Here is a 26,466-nt window from a genome sequence, read left to right as displayed (position 1 = left end):
AGAACTGGAGTCTTTGAATGGAGGATACTTGACAGTGTTCATACTATTTTTGCAGATTTTCTGTAAATGTGAAATAATTTCAAAACATACATTTTACAAGTGATGTTTGGAAAAGCAATGTAATGCACTAAGAAACTCACACCTCTGAAAAACCAATGCATAAAGCAAACACATCTTTACTAATATAAAATAAAAGAGCAGAACAGGGAAAGAACAAAGAAAAATCAGCAGAGCAGTAGCAGAAGTGGGTCCTGAAAAAGTTGTTTGGTTTATATAAATTTCCTAAGCATCCTCTGAGTCAATTCCCATAATGCTGAAGTGGGGGACATCTCAGGGAATAATTCAAGTCCCTCACCAGCCCAAGATCCTGCAATCTCTCCACTATCCCCATGGCTCCTCCACACCTTGTGCACGCCTTCAATATGAAGTGTATGTTTCATAAAAATTGCACACTTTGTTAAACTCTCAAGAGTTACATTTTAAAAACTAAAGTTGAATCTGCAGTCCTACTGCAACAGAGCTATCATTCTCAGAAAGCTACTTACTATACTCACATAATATCTATACCTCCTGGAGTAGCAGACGTTGATGTCTGCTCTTTGCTGGATGAAGAATCAGTAGTACATTCTGGTTCGGATACCGAATCACTGCTGCAAGGCTCACTATGTGGAGACATGTTTCTCTGAGAGGTAGTATCAACCACCGCACATGCTGGCTCCCCCTCACTGAAAGCGTCACTTATGAACAAGCCCTCATGTGTCAGGTAAGCCACCTCTGTGTCCAAGGAGTTGTCCTTCCCAGCACTCCTCTGCTGTGAGACCTCCTCCAATTCTCTAGTCCTTTGGTTTTTGTCAAGAACTGAGAGAACAACACTGTGGATGATATTCAATGTTGCCTACAAAAGAGAAACGATAGGACATGTTTTAGAAAGATGCAATTAAATATCAGAAATTAAAATTCGTAAGAATTAATTACATGGACACAATTCTGAACATCTATGATCAAAATGAATCAAAGTCTTGTAAGAAATATTACAATTTTTATCAAGCTCATATTGATGAAGTAACAGTAAGAGTGACTTGTGAAAACCAGCTGCACAGGAGAGGAAAGCTCACTACAGCTTAGAACACAGAGCACTTACTTACCTTATAACTTATTTCTTAATGGACATTTCTATAAAACACTATATTTCACTAACCTCTTAATCATGCTGTACATATGCCTGTTTAAAAGAACAACAGCTTATGTTCCTTAGCATTTTGCTGTCACATGGGGATGTCTCTTTCTGTTGTCTCAACACTCTGAGCCTGATCTCACCTGAAACCTCTGCTGCCTCCTCTGTTCCAGATGGCTCTTCCCTGTGACCATTGCACGCTGTCTGTCTCATCATTTGGGTTCTGGCATACATGGTGGCTTCCTCAAAGAGACCTTCCTTCACTGGCTCTGTCAACAGCTTTGTCCCACTAAAGAAGTTGTGGCTGCTCTGCTGTGGTTTTGTTTTGCTTGTTTAAGAACATTTATTGTCATCTAAAATTATTTCTCTAGTTAGTTAGGTCTCTTTCTACTACATTGTTATCTCCACCTCAGTATTATCTTAAACAATGGTACTTGATACAGTGGAAACACTTAAACACCGAAAGCTAGGTAAATGAAAATTAGCTTACATAAATTACTATCTTTAAGAACTATTAAGAAATAGAGGATTTTGATAGTTGCAAATTTCAAATACATTGTTTCCTCTCTGAAACATTTGATTTCTTTTGGGGGATGGACATGATTCTAAGGAAGCAGATTCCAAGTTCAAATCTCCTGAGCCAGCGGAGGCTGAGTAAGTCCAATCAGCACAGACACACATCAAAGACAGACCGAAGGAAATGCAAGCAACTAAAACCAAGGCCCAAAGACATTGTTCTGTATAAAGGCTTGCCCTCATCCAAATACATTTCAGTTCTATGAGCACTGTCTAGAAAGCTGACTGAATTTCAGATATTGCAGGTGAATGATATGTAAGCTTACCTTAACTCTCTGTAGGAAAACTGTAAACTTAGAGAAAATATCCTTTAACAGATCAATCCATTGGGGAAAATTCAACATTCTCATTTGATCTGCAAGCCTATAAAAAAAATTTAAACAAAAATAAGTGTCTCTGGACCAACACGGTACCATCTATAAGCTGTAGGAAAGGGTATTAAATAGTCTATAAAAATAAAGTGCCATTTATCTTGAGCTCTAACTAGAATCATAGGCTCCTGAGCTGAAGAGGTCAGTTACCAAACTATAGGGATCTCTTGTGAAATAATGACAGAAGTATACCATTTCCCTCAAAAGATGCAATAACCCACTTTTCCACTGTGAGAAGCAGGACAATCTGCTGGCATGGACTCTGGCAGCACCAAATCAGCTCAAAAATCCCAGCTGTTGAATGCAGCTGCTGACGGACTCTGTGAAGTGACTGAGCTCTTCCTTGCCTTGTTTACTGTAGCTTTTTACTTTTAACAAGGAGGAAAAATATGTATCTTTTACAGTTATAAACATTAAAGAAGGGCTGGAGAGATGGCTCAGAGGTTAAGAGCAATGACTGCTCTTCCAGAGGTCCTGAGTTCAATTCCCAGCAACCACATGGTGGCTCACAACCATCTGTAATGAGATCTGATGCCCTCTTCTGGTGTGTCTGAAGACAGCTACAGTGTACTCACATATATTAAATAAATAAATAATATTAAAAAAAATAAAGAAATTGATTAGAACTGTTATCAGCAACCTATAGCACATTTAAAAAATGATATATCAGCCAATGTTATTACTTGATAGTTACTCTAAGTTAATAAATTCTAATATGAAACAAGTTAATAAAAAATAGAATTCCCTAAGGAGATTTTATAGAAAATAGCATTACATATGTCCAGTGAAATAAGTATAGCCATACATTTATTACAAAAACAAAATACATTCGTGTACTGGACAGCAGGAAGCTCTCTATGTACGTTGAGAAAATTCCTTACAGTGTCTTACTAGGGTTTTTATTGCTGTGGAGAGCACCGTGACTACAGACAACGTGGTGAGGAAAGAGGTTTTAGCTTCTATCAGGTCCTACTGCATTGCTGGGAGAGCTCAGGCGGAGACTGCATCAGAGGCCGCTTAGGAGCGCTGCTTCCTGGCTTGCTCTCCATGGTTTGCTCAGCCTGCTTTCTTACAGCCAAGAGCCACCATTGCAGGAGTGTCAGCCCACAGTGGGCCCGGATCTCCCACTCAATCACCGATTAACAAAGTGTACTACAGGCCTGCCTACAGGCTAATCTTATGGACTCATTTTCTCAACTGGGAGTCCTTTTTCCCAAATGATTCTAATGTAAACTAGCCTGCACAAGAAAATAAAGTCGCCATGCTGAATTTTCTAAACGTTCCTTCCCATGCCGTGTCCCGCAGCAGTTCCTCATCCTCACTACTCCAACCAATTCTGAGACAGATGTGCCAAGGAATGGTGCAGAAATTTTAACACATCTCCACTCTGAGGTTTTGGTCCAGAGAACCTTAATAACTATCTATTATCGGTGGCCAGATACCTAAATTCCTTTAAATTTAAATACCTAAATGAATAAGAAATTCAGGCATAAAATACTTGCCACTATCCTCGAAAGAACAAGAATGTCAAGATGAAAAGGAAAAGTAGGGACCAGGCATTCAAAAGTAAACACCCAAACTCCTTGAGTCTATTACAAGCTTGATTACAGAGCCAAATGATTTAAGTGTAGTATTTGCTATGCCCATTCTAATAAAGTATTTTCAACCCTTCCCACTTTCTATCAACACTCCATGCCCCTTCTATGCTCAACTTTACCCTGAAAAGCCAATCTGCAGGCTTGACCAATTTAGAACCCTATAAAGACTAGAAAAAGCAGTCAACTCACTTTATGATTTGGTTAGATTTACCTGTATCCAGACAGTTCAAAAATACTAAATAGAAATTTTCAAAATATAACAATTTATCACCATTATAAGTAGTATGTTGGATTAGGATCATCCTTTTATTTAATGTATCCATGCTGTATATAATACCTGCCCAATATTCACTTAGTAACAACCTCAGCTAAGAGATCATCTACATAACAACAATGACCCAAAGAAGACAGCAGGTTAGAAACATCTGAAGGTAGATGAACTCCAATACTATGTAGCAATGATAGAAGGCACATAAGGAAAACCACTGCACTTACACACACACACACAGAAGTTCCCTCTTGTTGGTGGTCAAAGGCTTTCACAGGAGCTCTAAAAGTATCTCCTAAAGATAAAAGGCTGGCTCTATTGTACCTACTCCTCTAGTTCCCTCCTGGAAGAGTCTACCTCACAGTGACTGTTTCCTCTATCCAAGGTCCTTTATTCAAGGACAAGACTCTTTTCTGAATTTTGTTGAACACTCATTTCCCTTATCTCTCTCTCTCTTATTTTACTAAACATCTAGTATTTTATTCAGATAGCAGTCTCATTACACATAGTCCAAGAATATTCAAATAAGAACTCAAATTGGAAGTTAAAGATTGGTCTTCAAACATCATAGTCAACAATTACACGTTTGCCTATATTTCTCCGATATAAAACCACATCCACACCTCAGTGACCACCAAACATCAGCACAGCTTCTGTAACAATAAGGTGTTTGAAGCTACCAGGTTTAGCACTTTTGTTTCATGCTTTTTTTTTTTTTCAAGCTGTAGGGATTTCACCAGGGATTGGAGGAACCAGCTCATCCTTGGCCTAGTGCTAAAATGTGGTCAATCGAGGCTTCAAGTAACTCACGGCAGCGACCACCATCGACAATGCGAAGTTACAGATGAACCTGGCCATGGTCTAAGGTCTTCCCATATCTCTTAAAGGTACTTTATTTTCATGTATAATAGTTTTACACCCTAACCCAAATCTCAGCCAATAATTACTTAGTCACCTTAAAATTATAATTTATAAAAATAGATTATTGAGCCAGGGCTATACAGAGAAACCCTGTCTCGAAAAACCAAACCAAAGAAAACAAACAAAAAGATTATTGGGGAAAGAAGAAAAAAAATTTAACCTGATAAACACAAAGCTATGTACATATGTATACTTACTTTACAACAACATCCGTGTCTATTTCTTCTATTTGTGAAACTTTATTAATCACACGCTGCAATTTAAGAAAAAGGGCAATGTGGTTAATAGTCTTTAGAATCCTAACTAATTCATGTTTCATCTGTACATTAAAAAACAACATCCTGAGGTTGGGGGTGGGGCAGCTCAGTCAGTAAAGGGTTGTCCTGCAAATATAAGGACCCAAAGCTGATTCCCAGAATTCATGTTAGACACCAAGTATGGTTGCAAAACTGAGGAAGCAGAAACAGGCAGAGGCCTGGGCCTCACTGACCGCCTACCTAGTTAGGCAAGCTCCAGGTTTAGTAAGAGACTGTCTCAAAAAACAAGGTGAATGTCCCCAGAAGAACATCCAAGATTACCCTCTGGCCTCCTCATGTGTGAACACACATGCATGGCCATCACTCTGCATGCACATGAACATGCTCACACACATAGATATAAATTAAAAGCCAAAGAACTGGGCTGTAGAGTTCACTCAGAGGTTAAAGGCACCGGTTCATCTTCCAGAGGACCCAGATTTGATCCCAGCACCCACTTGGCAACTTATAACCAGTTCCAGATGATCCAATGCCTTCTGGCCTCCATGGGTACCAGGCATGCAAATAATGCACACACATGCATGCAAGCAGAGCACTCATATACATAAAATATTTTTAATACATACATACATACATACATACATACATATATACATACATACATACACCTCGAAACTACAATAATCCTTTTCTGTATGTGTGGTGCCAAGGATTAAAATGGGGCCTTACTACAATGAATAAATACACAATCGCAGAAACACATATGAATTATGCAGAAAGTATAGCACTTTCACACAGAGAGTGCTATTTGTTGAACTAGAACTCACTTAAAGAACTGAGTATTTTAAGTGGTTAGAATTCTAATCTTTGCCCAGTTCCACACTTTTCAAAAGTCACTATCTTTTAAGGTTTTATTTTTAGCGCATGAGTATCTTCCTGTATATTCATCTGTTCATACATGCATGAAGTGCCTGCAGAAGCAGGAGGTGTTAGAACCACTCTGGCTGAAGGTAAATGTAGTTGTGGGCCACCATAACGATAATCTCCATTCCTGATGTCCTACAAGAACAGCCAATGCTCTTACCTGCCAAGCCATTGCTCGACACCCAAAATGTTATTACCATGAATAGATGTCTAAAGTATATATTCATTTCGTCTATGTCTTACATGCAGAAGGAAATCCTGCAGTGTATACTCTTTTTGTGTCTGGTTTTATATTATATTTACATAGCTTTTGGTAATACACTAAATTTTATTTTAGTGTACATATATACTGCAATTCTGCTTATCTCTTCTATTTTCAGATGCAATTTAGAATGTTCCTTTTTCTCTAGTGTCAAATGGTGCTGCCACATACACTCTATATGTTTGAATGAATTTAACTCAGTATTTCTGTTATATGAATATTTAAGAGCAGAATTCTATAATGTGCATATACTTAACATTAGTAAATACTACCAACAATTTTCCATAATAGTTATACACATTTTGAAATACAATTTCAACCAGTTTAAGTAAAAGAGAAAGCTATTATAGTTTTGTGTATTTTATATAAACACTGAAAACTTATGTACATTCAACTTGATGATTATGCCTAATAAACATTTTGTAAAATTATCTAAGGTTAAAAAAAAAAAAGCCAAAAAAACCCCAAAAAAACAAAGATCAAGGGAAACTAAAACCATGACAGAGTTTGAGCTCAGCTTAGTAGTAGAGTGCTGTCTTAACATGCACACCATAAAGCCTGGGTGAAATCTAAAAGATTTTAAGTTATTGCTAACTTTCTAAGCAGTGCAAAAGGAAGTTAACATTCATGTATTTATTGTGGGGAGTATAAATTAATGCTTTTAGACAACGATTTAGCTTTATGTATGAAACAATGTAAAATAACTTTCACTCTCTGACCAACAATTCTGCTTTGAGGCATCAATCTAAGGATGCCATCTTTTTGTTGTTTCTCTATGTGCATGTATGGGTGTGTGTGCGTACATCTGGGCCTGCAAGTTTGTGTGCACTCATGGAAGCCAGAGGCCATCTCAGGTGTCATCCCCAGGAGAGCCAACCAGTTCCGTTCAGACAGAGTCACTCACTGGCCTGCAGTTCATCTACTAGGATGGACTGGCCAGCCCCAGGGTCTTCCTCTCGGCCACTCCAGGATGGGATTAGAGGTGCACGCTGTGTCCAGCACATTCAGACAGGTTCTAAGGATCAAACGAGGTTCTCTGACTGAGCCAACCATTCAATCATCTTTTCTTAAAAAAATCTTAAATATGACAAATAAAATAACTTTATTCACAAGTAGTCAGTGAGTTTTATTTACAGTATCAAATTGAAACTTGAAATATTTCACCTTGACAAAAAGACAAAATAGGTCTAACCAACATGATGTTGGTACAATTTTATAAAATCATAAAACAGCTGTTTCTGGATGTTTGGAAAATAATGTGGAAAAAATGCTTATGTGGGTTCTGAAATCTGTCCAAAGTCACATGTGTAACAACAATAAGAAACCTGTAACATCTTAGTGATACTAGATGGTAGGTTTATGCCTCTCATTTTATGTCTACAGTTTTTATCAAAATGACCAAGCATTACTATTATACTGCATATTTTACATATAACTCAGTGACACAAAGATGAACTTCACAGGTTTCAAATCATGTATTAAATAAAAATGCACAATACCTCTTTAATGATGTTCTTTGCTGTAATAATCATTTCTTCACCATAGATTTCTAAAAAGTTAAGTTTTCTTTGTTTCAAAAGCCCAAATACAAGAGATACTAATCTTTCCTATTAAAATAAAAGAAAGATGTATAATTTTACATTTGAAACTTAATTTAAAAGCAGAAACTTATCAGCATGGTTATGTCAGACTCTCAGATTTCTGCCTAGACAAAGTGTGCTTCCAGACAGAGAGTGATGTGACCCCTTGCATAGCAACCTTGCCACCAGATTTTTGGAGTCTGTTTTCCAACAGGTAAGTCCTATTCTGCCACAATAGATGAAATGAAACTGGCTTAGGGAGAAAACCACGCTAACAGGTCTTTTCTCCTCACGCCCACAGTTAAGAATCCAGAGTCCCTGTGGCCTAGAAGACTGCACAGACAGTTCGCACTCCGAGGGGATGCTCACTGCACACCTCACACCTCTGTGGCAATTATGAGTCAGGGACTTTAGGTTCTTTTTCTTTTTCTGATAATTCTTGGGATGATCTGCACTGTAAAATTACCAGATGAATGAAACCTGAATGTGATATATTTATTTAAACATATGAATAAAATATGTCCAGAATGGGTGATTGGTAAATTTGGATGAACAAATCACCACATAATCATTTTTTACAGAAGATAAACCCAATAGATACATGCCCGTGGAATACGAATTAGTCATTCATCCTACAGCTCTACTTCGAACTTGGTTTGCAACCTTTACAGACCTCATTTCAATTCCTATGTCTAAGGAAGCCACGGTAGTACTGCATTCTCTACTTCATAGGAGTCTAAGCTTTTATGGTGTTTATTAAGATACACAGCTAACACAGGGCTTCAAGAGTCTCAAAGACATGGAAATTTGAGATAATTTTGTCCACTATGATCTGAGAAGAATGTGTTACAAACTGAAGCTGTAAAGGAAACAATACTAAGCAAAGACAGTGCACACACAGCAAACACAGTTCAAACACATACCTCTTCTAAAACTTGGCATTCACCTTCCAGTGGTCTATTTAAATCACTATGAGAATAAGTAGAAAATTCTGCGATCATCATTTTATCAATCAGCTTTTCTAATTCACAAAGCTGTGATCCCAAATGCCTACCAAAAGGAAAGAAAAACATGTGTATCCATTAAGTCATCAATTTATTCCAGTTTCAATAGGCTAGAGCTTTTCTATCCGACAGTATTTATTCAACAATGTTTTAGTAAAATGAAGATCTTTAATAAGCCAAAGTCACTGTCACAATGTCACTTCATCTCCAGAATTGTACCTTTGTTTTTAACCTTTAAACTCTAAACAGTTCAATACACTGCAGAAAATCTGGTTACTTGATAAATTTTATGGCTGCTTCTTATAAAGTGTTAGCTGTTCAAATTCATTTCTTCATTGCCATTTAGTGACTCTCAGTGGTAGTGGCTCCCTAGCCACTACTTTATTCAGCAAACACCAGTCCCTAATATTTTGCGGGCCTTATTCCTTTACAGGACTAATCTAAATGGCCAGAGAGGCAGCTGCCAGGACTTAAAGGCATTTGTGCTCTTGTAGAAGGCATGAGTTCAGTTCCCTGAACTTACACGGCCTAACAATCACCTTTAATTCCAGCTAAGGGGAACTGATAGTTCTCTGGCCTCTACAGGACTAGGCACATATGCAGTACAAATACATGAAGACAGAACACTTGCACATAAAAAACTAAATAAGATCTTTAAATTTTTAGAGCTTTTGACTAAAAGTATCTTTAGCTTCAAAATATTTCTGTCACAAATCTGCTAAGCTTCAGAAAAACAATGAGCTGAGAAACCTTGATAACCTAGTTGGCTTAAACTATTTCAAAATTCAAAATGCAAAGGGAAAATGGAAAAGGAAAGTCCGTTCATATGGCAAGGGAAAGAGGTTTAAGTAGAATAATCTTCCCTTTTTTGTTTGCATATATTAATTGTCCAAAATTCTGGGCTTGGGGCTACTGAGATGCTCAGGGTTAAGGAATCTTGCTACCAAGCAAGGCTAAAGACATGAATGTGATCCCTGGTGCCCATGTGATAGGAGAGAACTGGTTCCTACAAGCAATTTTTAATAGGGAGACTAGAAATATGGCATAGGTGATCCAATGCTTACCCAGCATATGTCCTAAACTCAATTCCCACCATACAAACCATGTGTCATGGCACAAGCCTGTAATTCCAGCACTTGAGAGGTGAAGGCAGGAGGATCAGGTCAGCCCCGACTACACAGTAAATCACATGAAACTGTCTCACATAAAACAAGAACAGATACAGCAAAATGGGTTTTATTCCCATATTCTCACACAAGCATTTAACCTAACTACATTTATGCTCTCATTGCCCTATCTGCTTTCTCTCTGGTCCCCCTCCTCCTCCTGAACAGGTCCCCTTCTAGTTACAGATGCCTTATTCTAAACTAGTGAAATCTTTCTAGCCTTCAGTTCATCCTCAGGAAATGTAAGTCCTACCTTGGGATGTGGCCCAGCGGCAGAAGACTTACCTACTGCACATGAGGCCCTGGGTCCAACCTTACAGACCAAATGACATACAAAGTAAAAATAAATAAAAAGCTCTGATCAGGTGTGGCAGCACCTGTGACCCTAACAACTGGGAGGCTGAGGCAGGTGAGTCGTGAGTTTCAGGACAGCAACTGCAAGAACTATCTAACTAAACAAATAATATAAACAGGTCTGTCTTTGGTGTTGATTTTTAATACTTTAAACTTAATTTTATAATAAATATAAATTTAATACAACTAAGTCTAATACATATACTGCATTTACTTGAAAAGGAAGGCCACAAAGCCAGCAGCTGTGATTATAAAGACAGGTTGCATACAGTAAAATTTCCAGAATTAGTTAAAGCCATTACAGCTTTTAGGAGGTTAATTTTCTATCACAAACAGTTTATGGTAAGTACTGACAATGACAATTTTGAAACAAACTTGATAAGAGGTTGAATTTGTAGTTACAATATGAAAATATTTCTTATAGGTACCAAGAGGATTTATGGCTTCTCATAAGTGGCACCAACAATCCACAATAGCACAAACTAAAAACACTGGCAAAGCCTAGCAAAACTACTTTGGCAGTTTCTCTTTGACCCAGGAATCCCACTTCTTAGAATAGGAATCACAGGTGTGCTAGCAAAAGTTAAAAATAATCATTCATACATACATTTATACACACAGACATACACTCATACACACATACACACACACATACATAAACACACGTACACACATAAACACACGTACACACATACATACATACACACGTACACACGTACACACACACACACACACACACACACACACACATTCCACTGCAGCTAAGGGAGTGGAAGCCAGGCATGGTGGTCACCCACCTTCCCAGCTGTCAGCAGGCTAAGGCATGAGAACTGAGCTCAAGCCTGAGCTACACACGGAGACCCTGCCTCAGAAGAGAAAGGGGGTAGGGGATGGAAGTAATCCAAATACTGACAAATGGGAATCTAACTAGATAAATCATAATACAGTCTGAAACAAGTACTCTCCACTTCATCTTCATCCGTTTAACAGAACATTTTTTCATGTATTATTACAACTGTCAGTCACTGTTTACCGTTGGTGGTACCTAAACTTACCACGGGTGCCCTAGGAGAAAAGATTACACAGGGTTGGGTACTATGTGTAGGCATCTACCCACAGATAAAGGTGAGGAGAAGAAACTGTCAAAATGATACTGCTAGTTCTGAGAGCATACTGTGTGCTAAACAAATGAGAAATGGTGTTGGGATCTAAGAATCACATCTCCAGTCTGGTCAAGAGAGACAATAAAGCTAAAGAAGTAACATGCTACAGGCATCAGTGTGAGGGTAAAGTAGCCACATAGGCCCAACGGTTTCTCTTAAGAGGAAAACTGTTGCTGAATACTAGAGCTTAGCATGCATGAGATCCTGGGCTCAATCTTAACACCAACAAATAAACTGAATTAAGTAAAATAATTGAAAAGGCAAAATTAAAAAGTAAACTTATCCTCTAGTTCTGTGCACTACAAAAGCATAGAAATTACATCCAATCCAATAGCTAGGATTTCTAAACACAATCTCACACTAAAAGAAACAGGTTGATGAGATACCTCAGCAGGTAAAAGCACTTGCCACACAAGTGAAATGGCCTAAATTCAATGGTTTGAATCCACATAAGAAAGCCAAGTGCAACAGGTGTGGTGGTATGTGCTTTTAATCACAGTGCTTGGGAGGCAGAGGCAGCCAGATCTCGAGGACAGCCTGGTCTACACAGAGAAACCCTATTTCTCTGTGGTTGGTGTAGTGGGGGACAAGAAAAAAACCCAGATGCAATGATGTGCATCTATAATCTCAGCACTCCTACAACTACAAGGAAGGAGGAAAACTGTCTCAAAAGAACCGGACTAACTAGCACAAGAGAAACAAGACCTGGTCACAAGGTAGAAAGTGACTCCTAAGAGTTATACACAGGCATACACACAAACACATGGTAATAACAACATTTACATTTCTTTTTAAAAGGAAAAAATCCCTAAAGCTTACATATCCAGGATAATAAAATGTGTAAGTATGCTGTCACAGCACAAAGAAAACACGTTTTCAAGTTATTTCTCATGGACTCATTAAAAGGACTCAAGAAACTGGTAGAACTACCAGTTTTGAGTATCTACAAAAATAAAAATAGCATTTAAAAACATCAAATGCTCATAAATTTAAATCTATTACTTAGTATAAGAATTTAAGAACAGCTTATCAGCTTCCATAGGAAAATGCTGGATTCTCAATTTACCATTTCAAAACTCAAACTGTCTACAGTTTATTCCACCTTTCCTTCCAGGAGCCGTCTCAGATAACGAGATGTAGCTGGCTATGAGGCGGTTCAGGGGTTAGAGTCTCTCTATAGCCACATATCATAAAGAGGAGGAAGGAAAAACCCTCCCAAAACCCATTTGTATCTTTTTGCAAATACCCTATTGCTGACCAGAAGCCAACCAGTCGCATAATTTAACCCCTACTTTGTACGCTGTAATGTGAAAAACACGTAAGAAATGCTGCTTTTCCGTTACCCTTGTACAGTACCGGGCACTGAACACAGGGTCTCATGTGTGCTATTGACACGGTCTTTATGACTGAGCTATCTCACTATCTTTTCACTTTTTATTTTGAGGCTGGTTCTCACTGATTTATCTAAGCTGGCTTTGCAAGCCAGCAACTGAAAGATTTCTTTTATACTGTGATAAGCAATGCTCTGGAGATATGTCTGACTTGCACAGGACTTGTGTGTATCACAGTGTTTTGGTTTTTTGCTTTTTTTAAAATTTCCACAAAATAGATTTATATTACATCAGAAAATTTACAAATAAGATGACTTGTTAATTATAAACAATTGTATCCAATTAAGTTTTCTAAAGTTCAATATTTAAAACCTCATACTTAGAATTTCTATACACAGATTTTACTCTGTATTGCTATGTCAATATCATTGTAGCCCAAAGGAGAAAGAAAAGGAAGAAAACCACAGCACTGAGTTTCCAATTTTTAACAGGACTTCACTCCTGACAAACTGTCAGGCCCTTCAGAGCAGAGAAGAGGCTCACTGTATTTTAACATTCCAAGCTGCTACTAAAAGTCAAAGTAGCAAGCAGATGCTCTTGGCACCTGAGCTCCCACCACGGCAACAGGAAGTGGCTACGCAGTGACCATAGTGCAGCCTGCAGCAGTCAGCTTGTGCAGCTAATGCTGACATCCTTGTGTGTTCACCCGTCTCTACTGTGAATGGCAGGTAAGTTCTGACAAGTTTACTTTTTCTAAAGGTTTGTGCTTCATGACAGGAAATGATAGACTACTGTCTACATATAGTCCATACATTTATAACATACTTAACTTTTTCTAAGTTTTAAAATATTTTTAGGCAATACTGCTTATCAGACTTTCTTAAACTGTCACAATTCACATATGTGTTTTCAAACCGTCAACTGTAAGTGTAAATGGAGGGAATCCCTCTACAGGCATAGTCCAGTTAATAAACAATGGAGGGGCAGGGCAAATGTGTATGTGCTGAGACTTAGCACTGTTCCACATTCAGCACTCCTGTAAGAAAATCTAACCATGAGAGCCGTGAGGATGCAGCTCTCAATGAATACTCTGAAGAGGAGAAAATAAAGGTAAAGCTTCATGACAAACGACACTTGGAAAAATACCAGCCAGGCACTCTGTAGATATTATTTGGATAGTTATATATTGCAACCAAACACTATAAAAATTGGGGACAAACAGAGACACGTCATCAACTAGCTATTTGAAGATATCAGTGAGAGAGATTTTTTTTTAAACTCATCAGTTAAAGATACATTTAATACTATGGCTGAAACAAAGTATTTGTAACTTAAATAATTCAGGAGTGAGTAGGGGAATGCAAAGAAAAAAGAAAGCCACCTATTGATGGCTCATAGGTTATATAGTGTTTCTTGATTCCCCTTATCTTTCTACGTATTTGTGATCTCAATTTTTTTAACTATAGCGATAAGGTACAATATAAATTTATATGTAAATGTAATACTACTAGTCCACTCCAGTATTATGGAGATACTAATAACTTTGTGGAGACAATGGGTTCTCTTTTAATGTAGATTGGAAGCCAATACTCAAGTATATGTTAACTCTGGGTTTGACAGTCTTCAATAAATCCCACCTTGAAAAAAAAATCTAGTGTTGAATTCATATGAATGTACCTACTAAGATTTTCTAACTAAAATAATAAAAATTTCTCATGTAAATAAGATTCTCAGTCTTAGGGTTTTTTTATTTCTTTTGTATTGTTTTGTTTTGTTTTGTTTTGTAGGCAAGGTTTCGTTGTGAAGCCCTGGCTTTTCGGGAACTACTCCTTAGACCAGGCTAGCCTCAAAGATCTGCCTGTCTATGCCTCCCGGGTGGTGTGATTTAAGGACTGTGCTACCACTGACCAGCCACGGATAGTCTAAAATATCTTGAGTAGTTTCATTTTTATACATTCTTAAATTCAGATAAGGAAAATATATAAACCTTAATACTGCTAAATAATATGTTACGCATGAAAACACATGAACAAATATTTGTCTAAGCAGTTCATTTAAAAAGTATGCAGCCTAAGGCCTGACGTGGTAGCACACTGGGGAGGCAGAGGCAGATAGATCTTTTTGAATTTATGGCCAACCTGGGGTACATCTAGTGAAACTATGTATGTATCTTAACAAGCTCACACAATAATTTAAAATATTAATGGATCTACTAAAACATAATACAAACATACTATTGTGGTGGCTAATATTGGCTATCAACTCAACTATATCTGTAATCAACTGAAAACCAAGCAGCTGAGCAAACCAACGAGTGATTTTCTTAACTGAATTATTAGAGGTGGGAACAACCACCCTAAATCTGAACTATACCTACTAGTAGCAGCCTACATAAAAGGACACCGAAGAGAGAAGCTTTTGCTCTTTGCCTGTTTGCCCTGACTCTTGCTGGCAAGTTCATCTATCCTCCTGCTGAGAATTGTTTCACCTGTATCGGAACCCACAAAGAACCTGAAATACTTCTGAAAAAAACCACCAAATTCAACTAATCGAAAAAATGGTAATGCTTTAAAAATTTTAACATTAGCCCACCACCATCTTCTCTCCTGGTCGGAAAGGACAAGTGGTCCCAGGTACTGAGATATCTGGAGTCTAAGATCTCTGGGGATGAAGACCGCCAAAATGCGGGCTGCTGCCTGCACTCAAAACCTGGGCAGATCAGCGGTTCAACTGTGTGCCAGCCAAGTGTGGGTCCTGTGTACTGCAGGGTGCCTGTGGGATCCCTGCCGCCACCTTCACTCCCTGATGATGCAGCTGGGCAGCACCAGGTTCTGTTCACAGAGACAACCCGAGTATAACATTGCTTGGGGCAGGACACACCAGGGCTCTAACAGCACCCAAGATGAGGACAGCACATCAGCAATCTGTGCCAGGGGAAACCCAGTCATCCAGTGGTGCAGAAATAGCCTTAAGAGGTCACAGGAGGTTGAAGTACCAGCCAGTGACAACAGGACCAACTAACGCCAGAGATAACCAGGTGACAAAAGGCAAACACAGGAATGTTACCAACAGGAATGAAGGCAATATAGCAGCATCTGAACCCAATTCTCCAACAACAGCAAGTCCTGGATACCCCAACACACCAGAAAAACAAGATTTGGAATTAAAATCACTGGTCATGATGCTGTTAGAGGAACACAAGAAGGACATGAATAAATCTCTTAAAGAAATACAGGAGAAAATGGATCAAAAGTTAGAAGCCCTTACAAGGGAAATAGAAAAATCATTTAAAGAAATTCAGGAGACTAAGGGTCAAAAGATAGAAGCCAATAAGGAGGAAATGCAAAAATCACTTAAAGAAATACAGGAGAACTTGGGTCAACAGGCAGAAGTCATGAAAGAGGAAACACAAAAAATATCTTAAAAGAATTACAGGGAAACGCAAAACAATCCAGGATCTAAAAACAGAAGTAGAAACAACTAAGAAATCACAAAGGGAGACAACTTTGGAGATAGAAAACCTTGGGAAGAAATCAGGGGCCATAGATGCAAATATCAACAACAGAATACAAGAGATAGAAGAAAATCTCAAATGCCGAAGATACCATAGAAACCATAGACTCAACAGTCAAAGAAAATGCAAAATGCAAAGAGCTTGTAACCCAAAGATCCAGGAAATCTAGGACACAATGAGAAGACCAAGCCTAAGGATTATAGGCATAGATGAAAGGGAAGATTTACAACTTAAAGGACCAGCAAATATCTTCAACAAAATTATGGAAGACAATTTCCCTAACCTAAAGAGAGAGATGTCCATTGTCTTAGTCAGGGTTTCTAGTCCTACAAAAACATCATGACCAAGAAGCAAGTTGGGGAGGAAAGGGGTTATTCAGCTTACACTTCTGCATTGCTGTTCATCACAAAAGGAAGTCAAAACTGGAACTCAAACAGGGTTTGGAAGCAGAAGCTGATGCAGAGGCCATGGAGGGATGTTCCCTACTAGCTTGCTTCCCCTGGCTTGCTCAGCCTGCTCTCTTATAGAACCCAAGATTACCAGCCCAGGGATGATACCACCCACAAGGGGCCCTCCCCGCTTGATCACTAATTGAGAAAATGCCCCACAGCTGGATCTCATGGAAGCATTTCCCGAATTGAAGCTCCTTTCTTTGTGATAACTCCAGGCTGTGTCAAGCTGACACACAAAACCAGCCAGTACAATTTACCCCTTGTCAACTTGACACACAAACACCACTATTAAGCCTCAACCCTTACTTTCTTATTCATCCCCAAGATCTAAATTACTTTAAAAGTCCCACAGTCTTTACATATTAAAAGTTCAATTGCTTTAAAATGTCCAGAATCATTAAAATTCAAAGTCTTTTAAAAATTCAAAGTCTCTTAACTGTGGGCTCCACTAAAATTCTTTCTTCCTTCAAGAGGGAAACATCAGGGTATAGTCACAACCAAAAGCAAAACTCAGACTCCAATGGTTCAATGTCTGGGATCCAACTCACGATCTTCTGGGCTCCTCCAAGGCTTGGGTCACTTCTCCAGTTCTGCCCCTTGTAGCACACAGCTTGTCTTCTAGGCTCCAGCTGCCTGTACTCCACATCTGCTGTTGTTCTTGGTGGTCATTGCATGGTACTGGCATCTCCAACATACTGCTATCTTCCACTGTAATTAGGCTTTACCAATAGCCTCTCATAGGCTCTCTTCATAGTGACAAGGCTCTGTTCCTATGCATGACCCCTTCAAGTCATGGGCCATCAATTTCAACTGAGGCTGCACCTTTACCAATGGCCTTCCGTGGCCTCTCACTGTGCCAAGAGCCTCAGTTGCTCTTCATGACCCCTTCATGCCTTCAAAACTAGTACCATCTGGGTGACTCTTACACAGTACCAAGTCCAGCCACAGCACAAAATACAACTGTAGCTATCTCTGGAACACACTCTCTGTGCTCTCAGAAAACACTTCTCAGATTTCACCTCAGTGATGCTGGTCTCTTCTTAATCACCGCTAATTTCTTAGCTCCAGCTAACCAGCATCAATAGTCCCAGTAACACAAAGGTTTGCTTTAGTGGTTCTGGTATCTTGTTACTTACAGCTGATTCTTCAGCCCCAGCTAACCAAAACCACAGAATCTTCACAATCAAAACATGGCCCCTTTAAGAGTCTTTGATCTTCCCTCTGAAATTTCACAAGCCAGGCCTCCATCTTCTGCACTGTTCTTAACATTGTCTTCCAAGCTCCTACAGAACTTTATACAGAGCTCTTAATATCCTAATGGCTTTTCTAGCTCAAAGTTCCAAAGTCCTTCCACAGTCCTCCCAAAACATGGTCAGATTGTCACAGGAATACCCCACTACGCTGGTACCAATTTGTCTTAGGGTTTCTATTCCTGCACAAACATCATGACCAAGAAGCAAGTTGGGGAGGAAAGGGTTTATTCAGCTTACACTTCTGCATTGCTGTTCATCACAAAAGGAAGTCAGGACTGGAACTCAAGCAGTGTTTGGAAGCAGGAGCTGATGCAGAGGCCATGGAGAGATGTTCCTTACTGGCTTGTTTCCCCTGGCTTGCTCAGCCTGCTCTCTTATAGAACCCAAGATTACCAGCCCAGGGATGGCACCACCCACAAGGGGCCCTCCCCACTTGATCACTAATTGAGAAAATGCCTCACAGCTGGATCTCATGGAGGCATTTCCCCAACTGAAGCTCCTTTCTTTGTGATAGCTCCAGCCTGTGTCAAGTTGACACACAAAACCAGCCAGTACACCCATGAATATACAATAAGTCTACAGAACTCCAAACAGACTGAACCAGAACAGAAATACCTCCCATCACATAATAATCAAAACCCTAAATGTACTAAAGAAAGAAAGAATATTAAAGGCAATAAGAGAAAAAGGCCAAGTAACATATAAAGGAAGACCTATCAGAAATTACACCAGACTTCTTACCAGAGACCATGAAAGCTAGAAGATCCTGGGCAGATTTCATGCAGACTCTAAGAGAACACAAATGCCAGCCAAAACTACTATACCCATCAAAACTCTCAATCACCATAGATGGAAAAACCAAGATATTCCATGACAAAACCAAATTTACACAATATCTCTCCACAAACTCAGCCCTACAAAGGATAATAGAGGGAAACACCAATAAAAGGAGGTAAACTACACCCTGGAAAAAGCAAGATAGTAACCTTCTTTCATCAAACCCATAAGAAGATAACCAATCAAATTTAAAAAATAACATCAAAAATGATAGGAAGCAATAATCACTACTCCTTGATATCTCTTAACATCAATGGACTCAATTCCCCAATAAAAAGACATAGACTAACAGACTGGATACGTAAACAGGACCCTACATTTTGCTGCATTCAGGAAACACACCTCAGTGTCAAAGACAAACACTACCTTAGAGTAAAAGGCTGAAAGACAATTTTACAAGCAAATGTCTCAGGAAACAAGCCGGAGTAGCCATTCTAATATCAGATAAAACTGACTTTCAACCTAAAGTCATCAAAAGAGACACGGAAGGATACTTCTTGCTGGTCAAAGGAAAAATACAGCAAGAAGAACTCTCAATCCTGAACAACTATGCTCCAAATGCAAGGGCACCCTCATACGTAAAAGAAACTTTACTAAAGCTCAAAGCACACATTGCACCTAACACAATAATTCTGGATGACTTCAACTCTCCACTCTCCTCAATGAACCAATCAGGAAAACAGAAACGAAACAGTGAAACTAATTGAAGTTTTGGACCAATTGGATTTAACAGATATATATATGCAGAACACTTCATCCTAAAGCAAAAGAATATACCTTTTTCTCAGCACCTCATGATACCTTTTCCAAAATCGTTCCTATCACAAGACAGACCTCAACAAATATAAAAAGATCAAAATAATCCCATCCCTCCCATCAGATCACTATGGAGTAAGAGTCTTCAACAGCAACAAAAACAAAATCGAAGAAGACCTCAGAAAATGGAAAAATCTTCCATGGTTGTGGATTGGCAGGATTAATATAGTTAAAATGGCCATCTTGCCAAAAGCAATCTACAGATTCAACGCGATCCCCATCAAAATCCCAACTCAGTTCTTCATAGAGTTAGAAAGAGCAATTCTCAAATTCATCTGGAATAACAAAAAACCCAGGATAGCTAAAACTATTCTCAACAAAAAACCCAGGATAGCTAAAACTATTATCAACAGTGAAAGAACTTCTGGGGAAATCAGTATCCCAGACCTCAAGCAATACTACAGAGCAACAGTGTTAAAAACTGCATGGTATTGGTACAGTGACAGGCAAGTGGACCAATGGAATAGGATTGAAGTGCGGTACAGAGCTACACAAAGAATTTTCACCTGAAAAATTTCAAATGGCTGAGCAGCACCTTAAGAAATGTTCAACATCATTAGTCATTAGGAAAATGCAAATCAAAACAACCCTGAGATTTCACCTCAGACCAGTCAGAATGGCTAAGGTTAAAAACTCAGGAGACAGCAGGTGTTGGCAAGGATGTGGAGAAAGAGGAACACTCCTCCACTGCTGGTGGGATTGTAAGATGGTACAACCACTCTGGAAATCAGTCTGGCAGTTCCTCAGAAAACTGGGCATGACACTTCTGGAGGACCCTGCTATACCTCTCCTGGGCATATACCCAAAGGATTCCCCAGCATGCAATAAGAACACATGCTCCACTATGTTCACAACAGCCTTATTTATAATAGCCAAAAGCTGGAAAGAACCCAGATATCCCTCAATGGAGGAATGGATATAGAAAATATGGTATATTTACACAATGGAATACTACTCAGCAATTAAAAACAATGAATTCATGAAATTTTTAGGCAAATGGTTGGAACTGGAATATAACATCCTAAGTGAGGTAACCCAATTACAAAAAAATACACATGGAATGCAATCACTGATAAGTGGATATCAATTAGCCAAGAAGCTCTGAATACTCAAGACACAATTAGCATATCAAATGATTCCCATGAAGAAGGAAGGAGAGGGCCCTGGTCCTGGAAAGACTTAATCCAGCATTGTAGGGAGTACCAGGACAGAGAAATGGGAGAAGGGTGATTGGGGAATGGGTGGAGAGAAGAGGGCTTATGGGACACATGGGGGGGTGAAGGGGGGAGGAAGGAAACCAGGAAAGGGGAAAGCATTTGGAATGTAAACAAAGAATATAGAAAATAAAAAATTTAAAAATTAGATATAGCTAGATTTATATATTAATTTGGATTTTCTACTAAGATAGATATTCAACACAGTGACCTTTGTGCTATTTGTGTCAGGGAAAAAAAAGTATATATTAAGAGTTTACAGTTCTTAGAAAATATCATCCTAAGTGAGGTAACCCAATCACAAAAGAATACACATGGAATGAAATCACTGATAAGTGGATATTAATTAGCCCAGAAGCTCTGAATACCCAAGACACAATTAGCATATCAAATGACTCCCATGAAGGAGTAAGGAGGGGGCCCTGATCCTGGAAAGGCTTGATCCAGCACTGTAGGGGAATACTAGGACAGAGAAAAAGGAGGGAGGTGATTGGAGAATGGGTAGAGAGAAGAGGGCTTATGGGACATATGAGGAGGGGGGAACTGGGAAAGGGGAAGGCATTTGGAATGTAAACAAAGAATTTAGAAAATAAAAATAAAATAAAATAAAAAGAGTCTACAGTTCTTATTTTATCAAATGGGAAAATCTCTTAGTTTCATCTCAAAATAAAAAATGTGCATATTTTCTTATTCTAATGTTTGGAAACTAAACTGCCAATTATATAGGACTATAGGATCATGTTTAATATTTTGATGCAACCAATAAACTACATTCCTTGAATGGAATCATAAGGTGGCTCTTATCCATGAAACCACAGAATGCTGAAACCCATAATTAACTCTGTTTTAGAAAACTTTTAAAGGAGGGAAGGAGGAGAGGAGAGAGAGAAGAAGGGAGATGGAGAGAGAAAGGGAGAGAGAGGGAGAAAAGGAAGGGGAGAAGGAGGAGGGGGCAGGGAGGGCAGGAATGAGGGAGGAAGAGGAAAGAGGAGGGGGGAGAGGGAAGGGGAAAAGGGGAGGAGACAGGGAGGGAAGGAATGAGGGAGGAAGAGGAAAGAGGATGGAGAGAGGGGGGAGAGGGAAGGGGAAAAGGGGGTCCAAGGGAGGGAGGAAGGAAGGGAGGGAAGGAAGGAGCCTATTTGCTAGAGCTTTGCCCTAAGCATTCAATGTGTAAGTGTGTGACTGTCTATAGGGCTGTAGGCATATGTATGCATATATGTATGCATGTATGTCTAAATGTATACATACATACATACAGACAGACAAATATAAGTTTTGTTAGGTCAGAATAAGTACAAGCTCTGAACACCTAGATTCTGTAGTGCAATAAATCATTGATAATAAACATTCAACTCTAGCCTTAGACTTTCTCCTGACACATCTACATGACCACAGTCTTATCAATCACAAACAAATGTATGAATCAAATATAATAAAACTGTATGAACTTCAGGATAAAAACTAGACCTGGTCTAGGCTGTGAACTCAGCAAGCTATTCACGGTTTAATTCTATTTCTCAGTTCTGTGCTAGCCAGAGGGGATTGGTGCTGATGTTCATCAAAATTCACAACTTGGTCAAGAGGTAAGCAAAAAGAGAAAGACAGAGCTTCTGTCCTGAGTCAATTTTTGTAAACCAATGGTAAAATCAATTACACTTTAAAAAATATATCACACAACTCAAAATGAAAAAGATAGAAAAATTCAGAAGTAAAAAATTAGAAATCATCTACTCACTTGCAAATCCATGTTGGGAAACCCACAGTAAATGTCAATGGCCCATGTATTCAAATTCTACATGTCGATATAATTTTAAAGAGAGGATTTTTCAACAATAGCTTTCAAAAGCTTTAAATTTCCACAACCATTAAAATTTGGATTACGTTTCCTGTGTTAAGAGTTCCACAGCAACGTGTACACCATCAAAACTGCCAAGCTATGTGATCAACCCCACTCCCTGACAAATGCACACTGCAAATTGTTAGAGCAAAGCATCTCTGCTTTGTTCACAACTCAAAAATCTTGACATTCCTAGGTGCTCAATGCCATTTCCTCAATGAATGAACAAATCAGTGACTTAATTCAAGCTAAAATGCATTTTCTAAACATTCCGAATATCTAATGTTAGTGAGAACTTATAATTCAACTTAAATAACTTATTTTGACTCTAACTCTCCTGGAATACAGTACATGCCCATAAACCTCATCTCTGAGACAGCAATTGTAATCCCTTGCTGTAAATTCTGAGTTTGCCAGAAGACAAGAACTTCTACAAGAACACCAAAACCTGCTTAGTAGAATGAAATCCTGATTCCTGCAAATAACTCAATTTCACCTAGAATATTCACAGCTACAAACTTAAGGTATTTTCTGTGTAATTTCATAGTCAAATTAGCTTTGTTTGTTTTCGTATTAGTGGTACTGAAGAGCTAAGCAAGTTCTCTGACCACGAACATCAAACACTTCCAGGCACCACCACCGCTTTCTACAGAGAGAAGAGTGTGTCTGTGTGTCTGTCCGTCTGTGCGTGCATGGGAGGGTGTCATTCCTCAGGCACTATCTACTTTGTGTTTTCAGATACTCTTTCGTCAGTCTGGAACCTGCTGAGTGACCTAGGCTCACTGGCCAATGACTCCCAAAGCTCTTCCAGTGTCTGCCTACGTTACCATGACTGATTGTATTCTCAAAGTAAAACTCAGAAAGGACAGGTTTTTTTTTTTTTATACTAACTATTCTTTGAGACAAAATCTGAAAATTAAAAATGAGTTTCAACTTTTTTCTATTTGATTCCTATTAAAAAAGATTTTTATATTTATTTATGTGTGTGCTTGTGCTTATAAGATGCCATGACAACAGGTGTAGAACTTGGAGGCGAGAGCCTTTACCCACTGAGCCATCTCATGAGCCTCCAGAAATCTTTCTAAATTATCTTAAAGCATGCTGGTATTTACCTTTCCAACTTGATCTACCATTTTGACATAGTTATTTGAACATTTTAAAACTACTATTTTCAAAACTGTAACTGGCCTTGTGTTTATTTCATCTATTAAAAATTTTAAGTTAGCTTCTCTATTTAAATATCTCCAGTAAGTAGTTTTTGTTAATATAAATAACATTACTAAAAAAAATCAATCTGGAAGAAAAAATATACATTTCACTTTGAATACATCTATATTTTAACACAACATATAAATATTTATGCTTGAAACTTCTCAGGTATTACTTCTAACGGTTTACTTAACAGACATACCGAAAGCTGTGAATGCCCTGAAGCTCCTGCTGCAGAACCTCTTGAGTTGTTGCTATTAAGTCCAGCGCTCCAACAAATTCAGAAGTAGATAACAACACCTGCACTGTAGGCTGAGTTTGGTGTACAGTGGCCATTAACTTCAGTTTATTGTATACTTTAACACAATTATTTCTGGTAAGTGCCAGTCTTAAAATCTGTAGTGATCCTTCACACATAACTTTATCAATCTGTGCAATTTTATCTCGAAGCATTTTTACAGCCTGGGAAGTTTTCTTGAGGTAGTCCTGCAGTTCGTGTTGAGAGGTCATTGCATGAAAAAAAGCTTCTGAACGTAGAGAGATCTGGTGAGCAATGTTTACTTCCACAATATCCAGATAATGGCTCAGCTTCAAAGGGAAGAAAAAAAATCAGATATATCTTAAGTACATCACTCTTGACTATCCAAATCCTTTCTAAAAATGATAAATAAAAAAAAAAAGGTTTCTACAAGTATCAATTCCATTGTGTGAATTATTGGATTAAGGGGATCTTGGAATATGGTACACAAAATGGAGTCAAAAAGTATAGTCCAAAGATAAAAGCAAGCACAAAGAAGACATGTTCACTTGCCTGTTTCTCATTTCCCTCATTACTACCCTTCCAACATGACCTCCTTCCCAAAAGGTAACAGATCCACACAACTGTGTTAGATAATAATAGTACTTTGAGTCCTAAAGTTTCAGAGAAAATTATCGCCTTGACTGACATCAGTATTATCTAAGTTGTTATTTATACTTTACGCAGAACTTTTTCTTCTGTGTACTATCTATTTCACGTGCATGTATGTTTTCTAGCTGTAACAAACTTCAGATATAATTAGCATTCTCATTTTATAAATGGGAAGGAACAAAAGCACTAAATAACTTGAATAAAGTCACATGGTTAAGCAAGTACCAAAACTAAAATATGAAATCAAGTCTGTCAGGCTCTACTATGCTGTTTCAAAATGACAGTAGATAGATCATTGGGTCAGTCACATATTACATACAATTCACTTTGACGTTTTTTTTTCAATATATTTTAAAAATCATTCTTTTATCCATTTATTATTTTTATTCCAATGTTTTATACTCTTGAGTAATAAATGCCTTAAATGTATACTATAATAGTACCAAGTCTAGCTCTTACTGCTGTGTATTTAATATGCTTTCTAAAATTCATGCATCACCTCTGTCACTAGTCAACTGAACCTGGGTACCTCTTCCTTTCTTCCCTTCTAAAAGAAGATGCTACATTTGTTACTACAGGATCTTTCCATTTCTCTTTGTTACTTCAGATTATGTAAGCTAGGCAGTATTTCTAAATCTTGTAATATTGAAGAATCAGTGAACTTTCAGTATCTAAGATTTAAATGATTAGAAAGTATTTTCAATAATGGTCACTTAATTTTTAAAACATGTAATGGGTTACAAATGAAGAAGATTTTATTATTCAATTTTCTTGAGCTCATACCCTTGTTCTTCTCATCTTCAACACAGCTACTGACTCACTGAGTGAAAAGCAACAAGACTACAAACAGATGACATGGTCCAATGGCCACCTGTTGTCACTCGAGTAGAATAAAATGTACTGAAGAATCGATCAGTTTTAGAAGCACAAGCCAAGTGCTGAGAAAGAAGAGTCATGACTTTGCTGTCGTTCAAGCTTTACAAGATTCTTCATATGCCTCGAGGTCTAATTAGAACCGACTTTCAAGATGCTTACTCTCAGACACAGCACAGTAAATTTAAAGCTGTGACCGATAGAATGCAAAAGACCAGGCTTTATAAAGCAGAGTAACAGGAACTATATATAAATACACACACACACACACACACACACACAGGTTTTTGGCTTTAGTTTTTTCGACAGGGTTTCCCTGTGTATCCCTGCTGGCTGTCCTGGAGCTCACTCTACAGACCAGGTTTCCTCGAACTCAGAGACCAGCCTTGCCTCTGCCTTCCAGTGCTGGGATTAAAGGTGTGGACTACCACTGCCTGGCAGAATATTATATTTTATCTAAAACTTTTTTTTTGCTTCAAAATAATGATCTTCAATATAAAAATGAAAGAAAATGGTTATTTCAGAAAGTTGGTTCACTGCTTTTAGGTCATTGTTACAGAGTTAACAGATATGTAACTGAAATATTTGTGATAAGTACAAAG

At 38.3% G+C, this 26,466-nt stretch overlaps 1 protein-coding gene and 1 pseudogene across 3 annotated transcripts in view; both read right to left on the bottom strand.

The window, feature by feature from the left end:
• Positions 1–26,466, bottom strand: part of Vps54 (VPS54 subunit of GARP complex) — an 85,052-nt gene that overhangs the window by 19,488 nt on the left and 39,098 nt on the right. For all 3 annotated transcript variants that reach the window (XM_052199506.1, XM_052199507.1, XM_052199508.1), the window contains 6 exons: positions 24,284–24,669; positions 8,855–8,981; positions 7,851–7,958; positions 5,106–5,161; positions 2,017–2,113; positions 555–895 (listed from right to left, as the gene is read on the bottom strand). In XM_052199506.1, coding sequence (XP_052055466.1) covers positions 555–895; positions 2,017–2,113; positions 5,106–5,161; positions 7,851–7,958; positions 8,855–8,981; positions 24,284–24,669 — 1,115 coding nt within the window. The remainder of the gene's footprint in view (positions 1–554; positions 896–2,016; positions 2,114–5,105; positions 5,162–7,850; positions 7,959–8,854; positions 8,982–24,283; positions 24,670–26,466) is intronic.
• On the bottom strand, positions 4,546–4,845 carry LOC127696646 (ATP synthase subunit g, mitochondrial-like; annotated as a pseudogene).

The sequence above is a fragment of the Apodemus sylvaticus genome, chromosome 11 (genome assembly GCF_947179515.1).
Source record: "Apodemus sylvaticus chromosome 11, mApoSyl1.1, whole genome shotgun sequence".
NCBI lineage: Eukaryota > Metazoa > Chordata > Mammalia > Rodentia > Muridae > Apodemus > Apodemus sylvaticus.
Note: the sequence above shows the minus strand (reverse complement) of the source record. Positions and strands in the feature narration are given on the sequence as shown.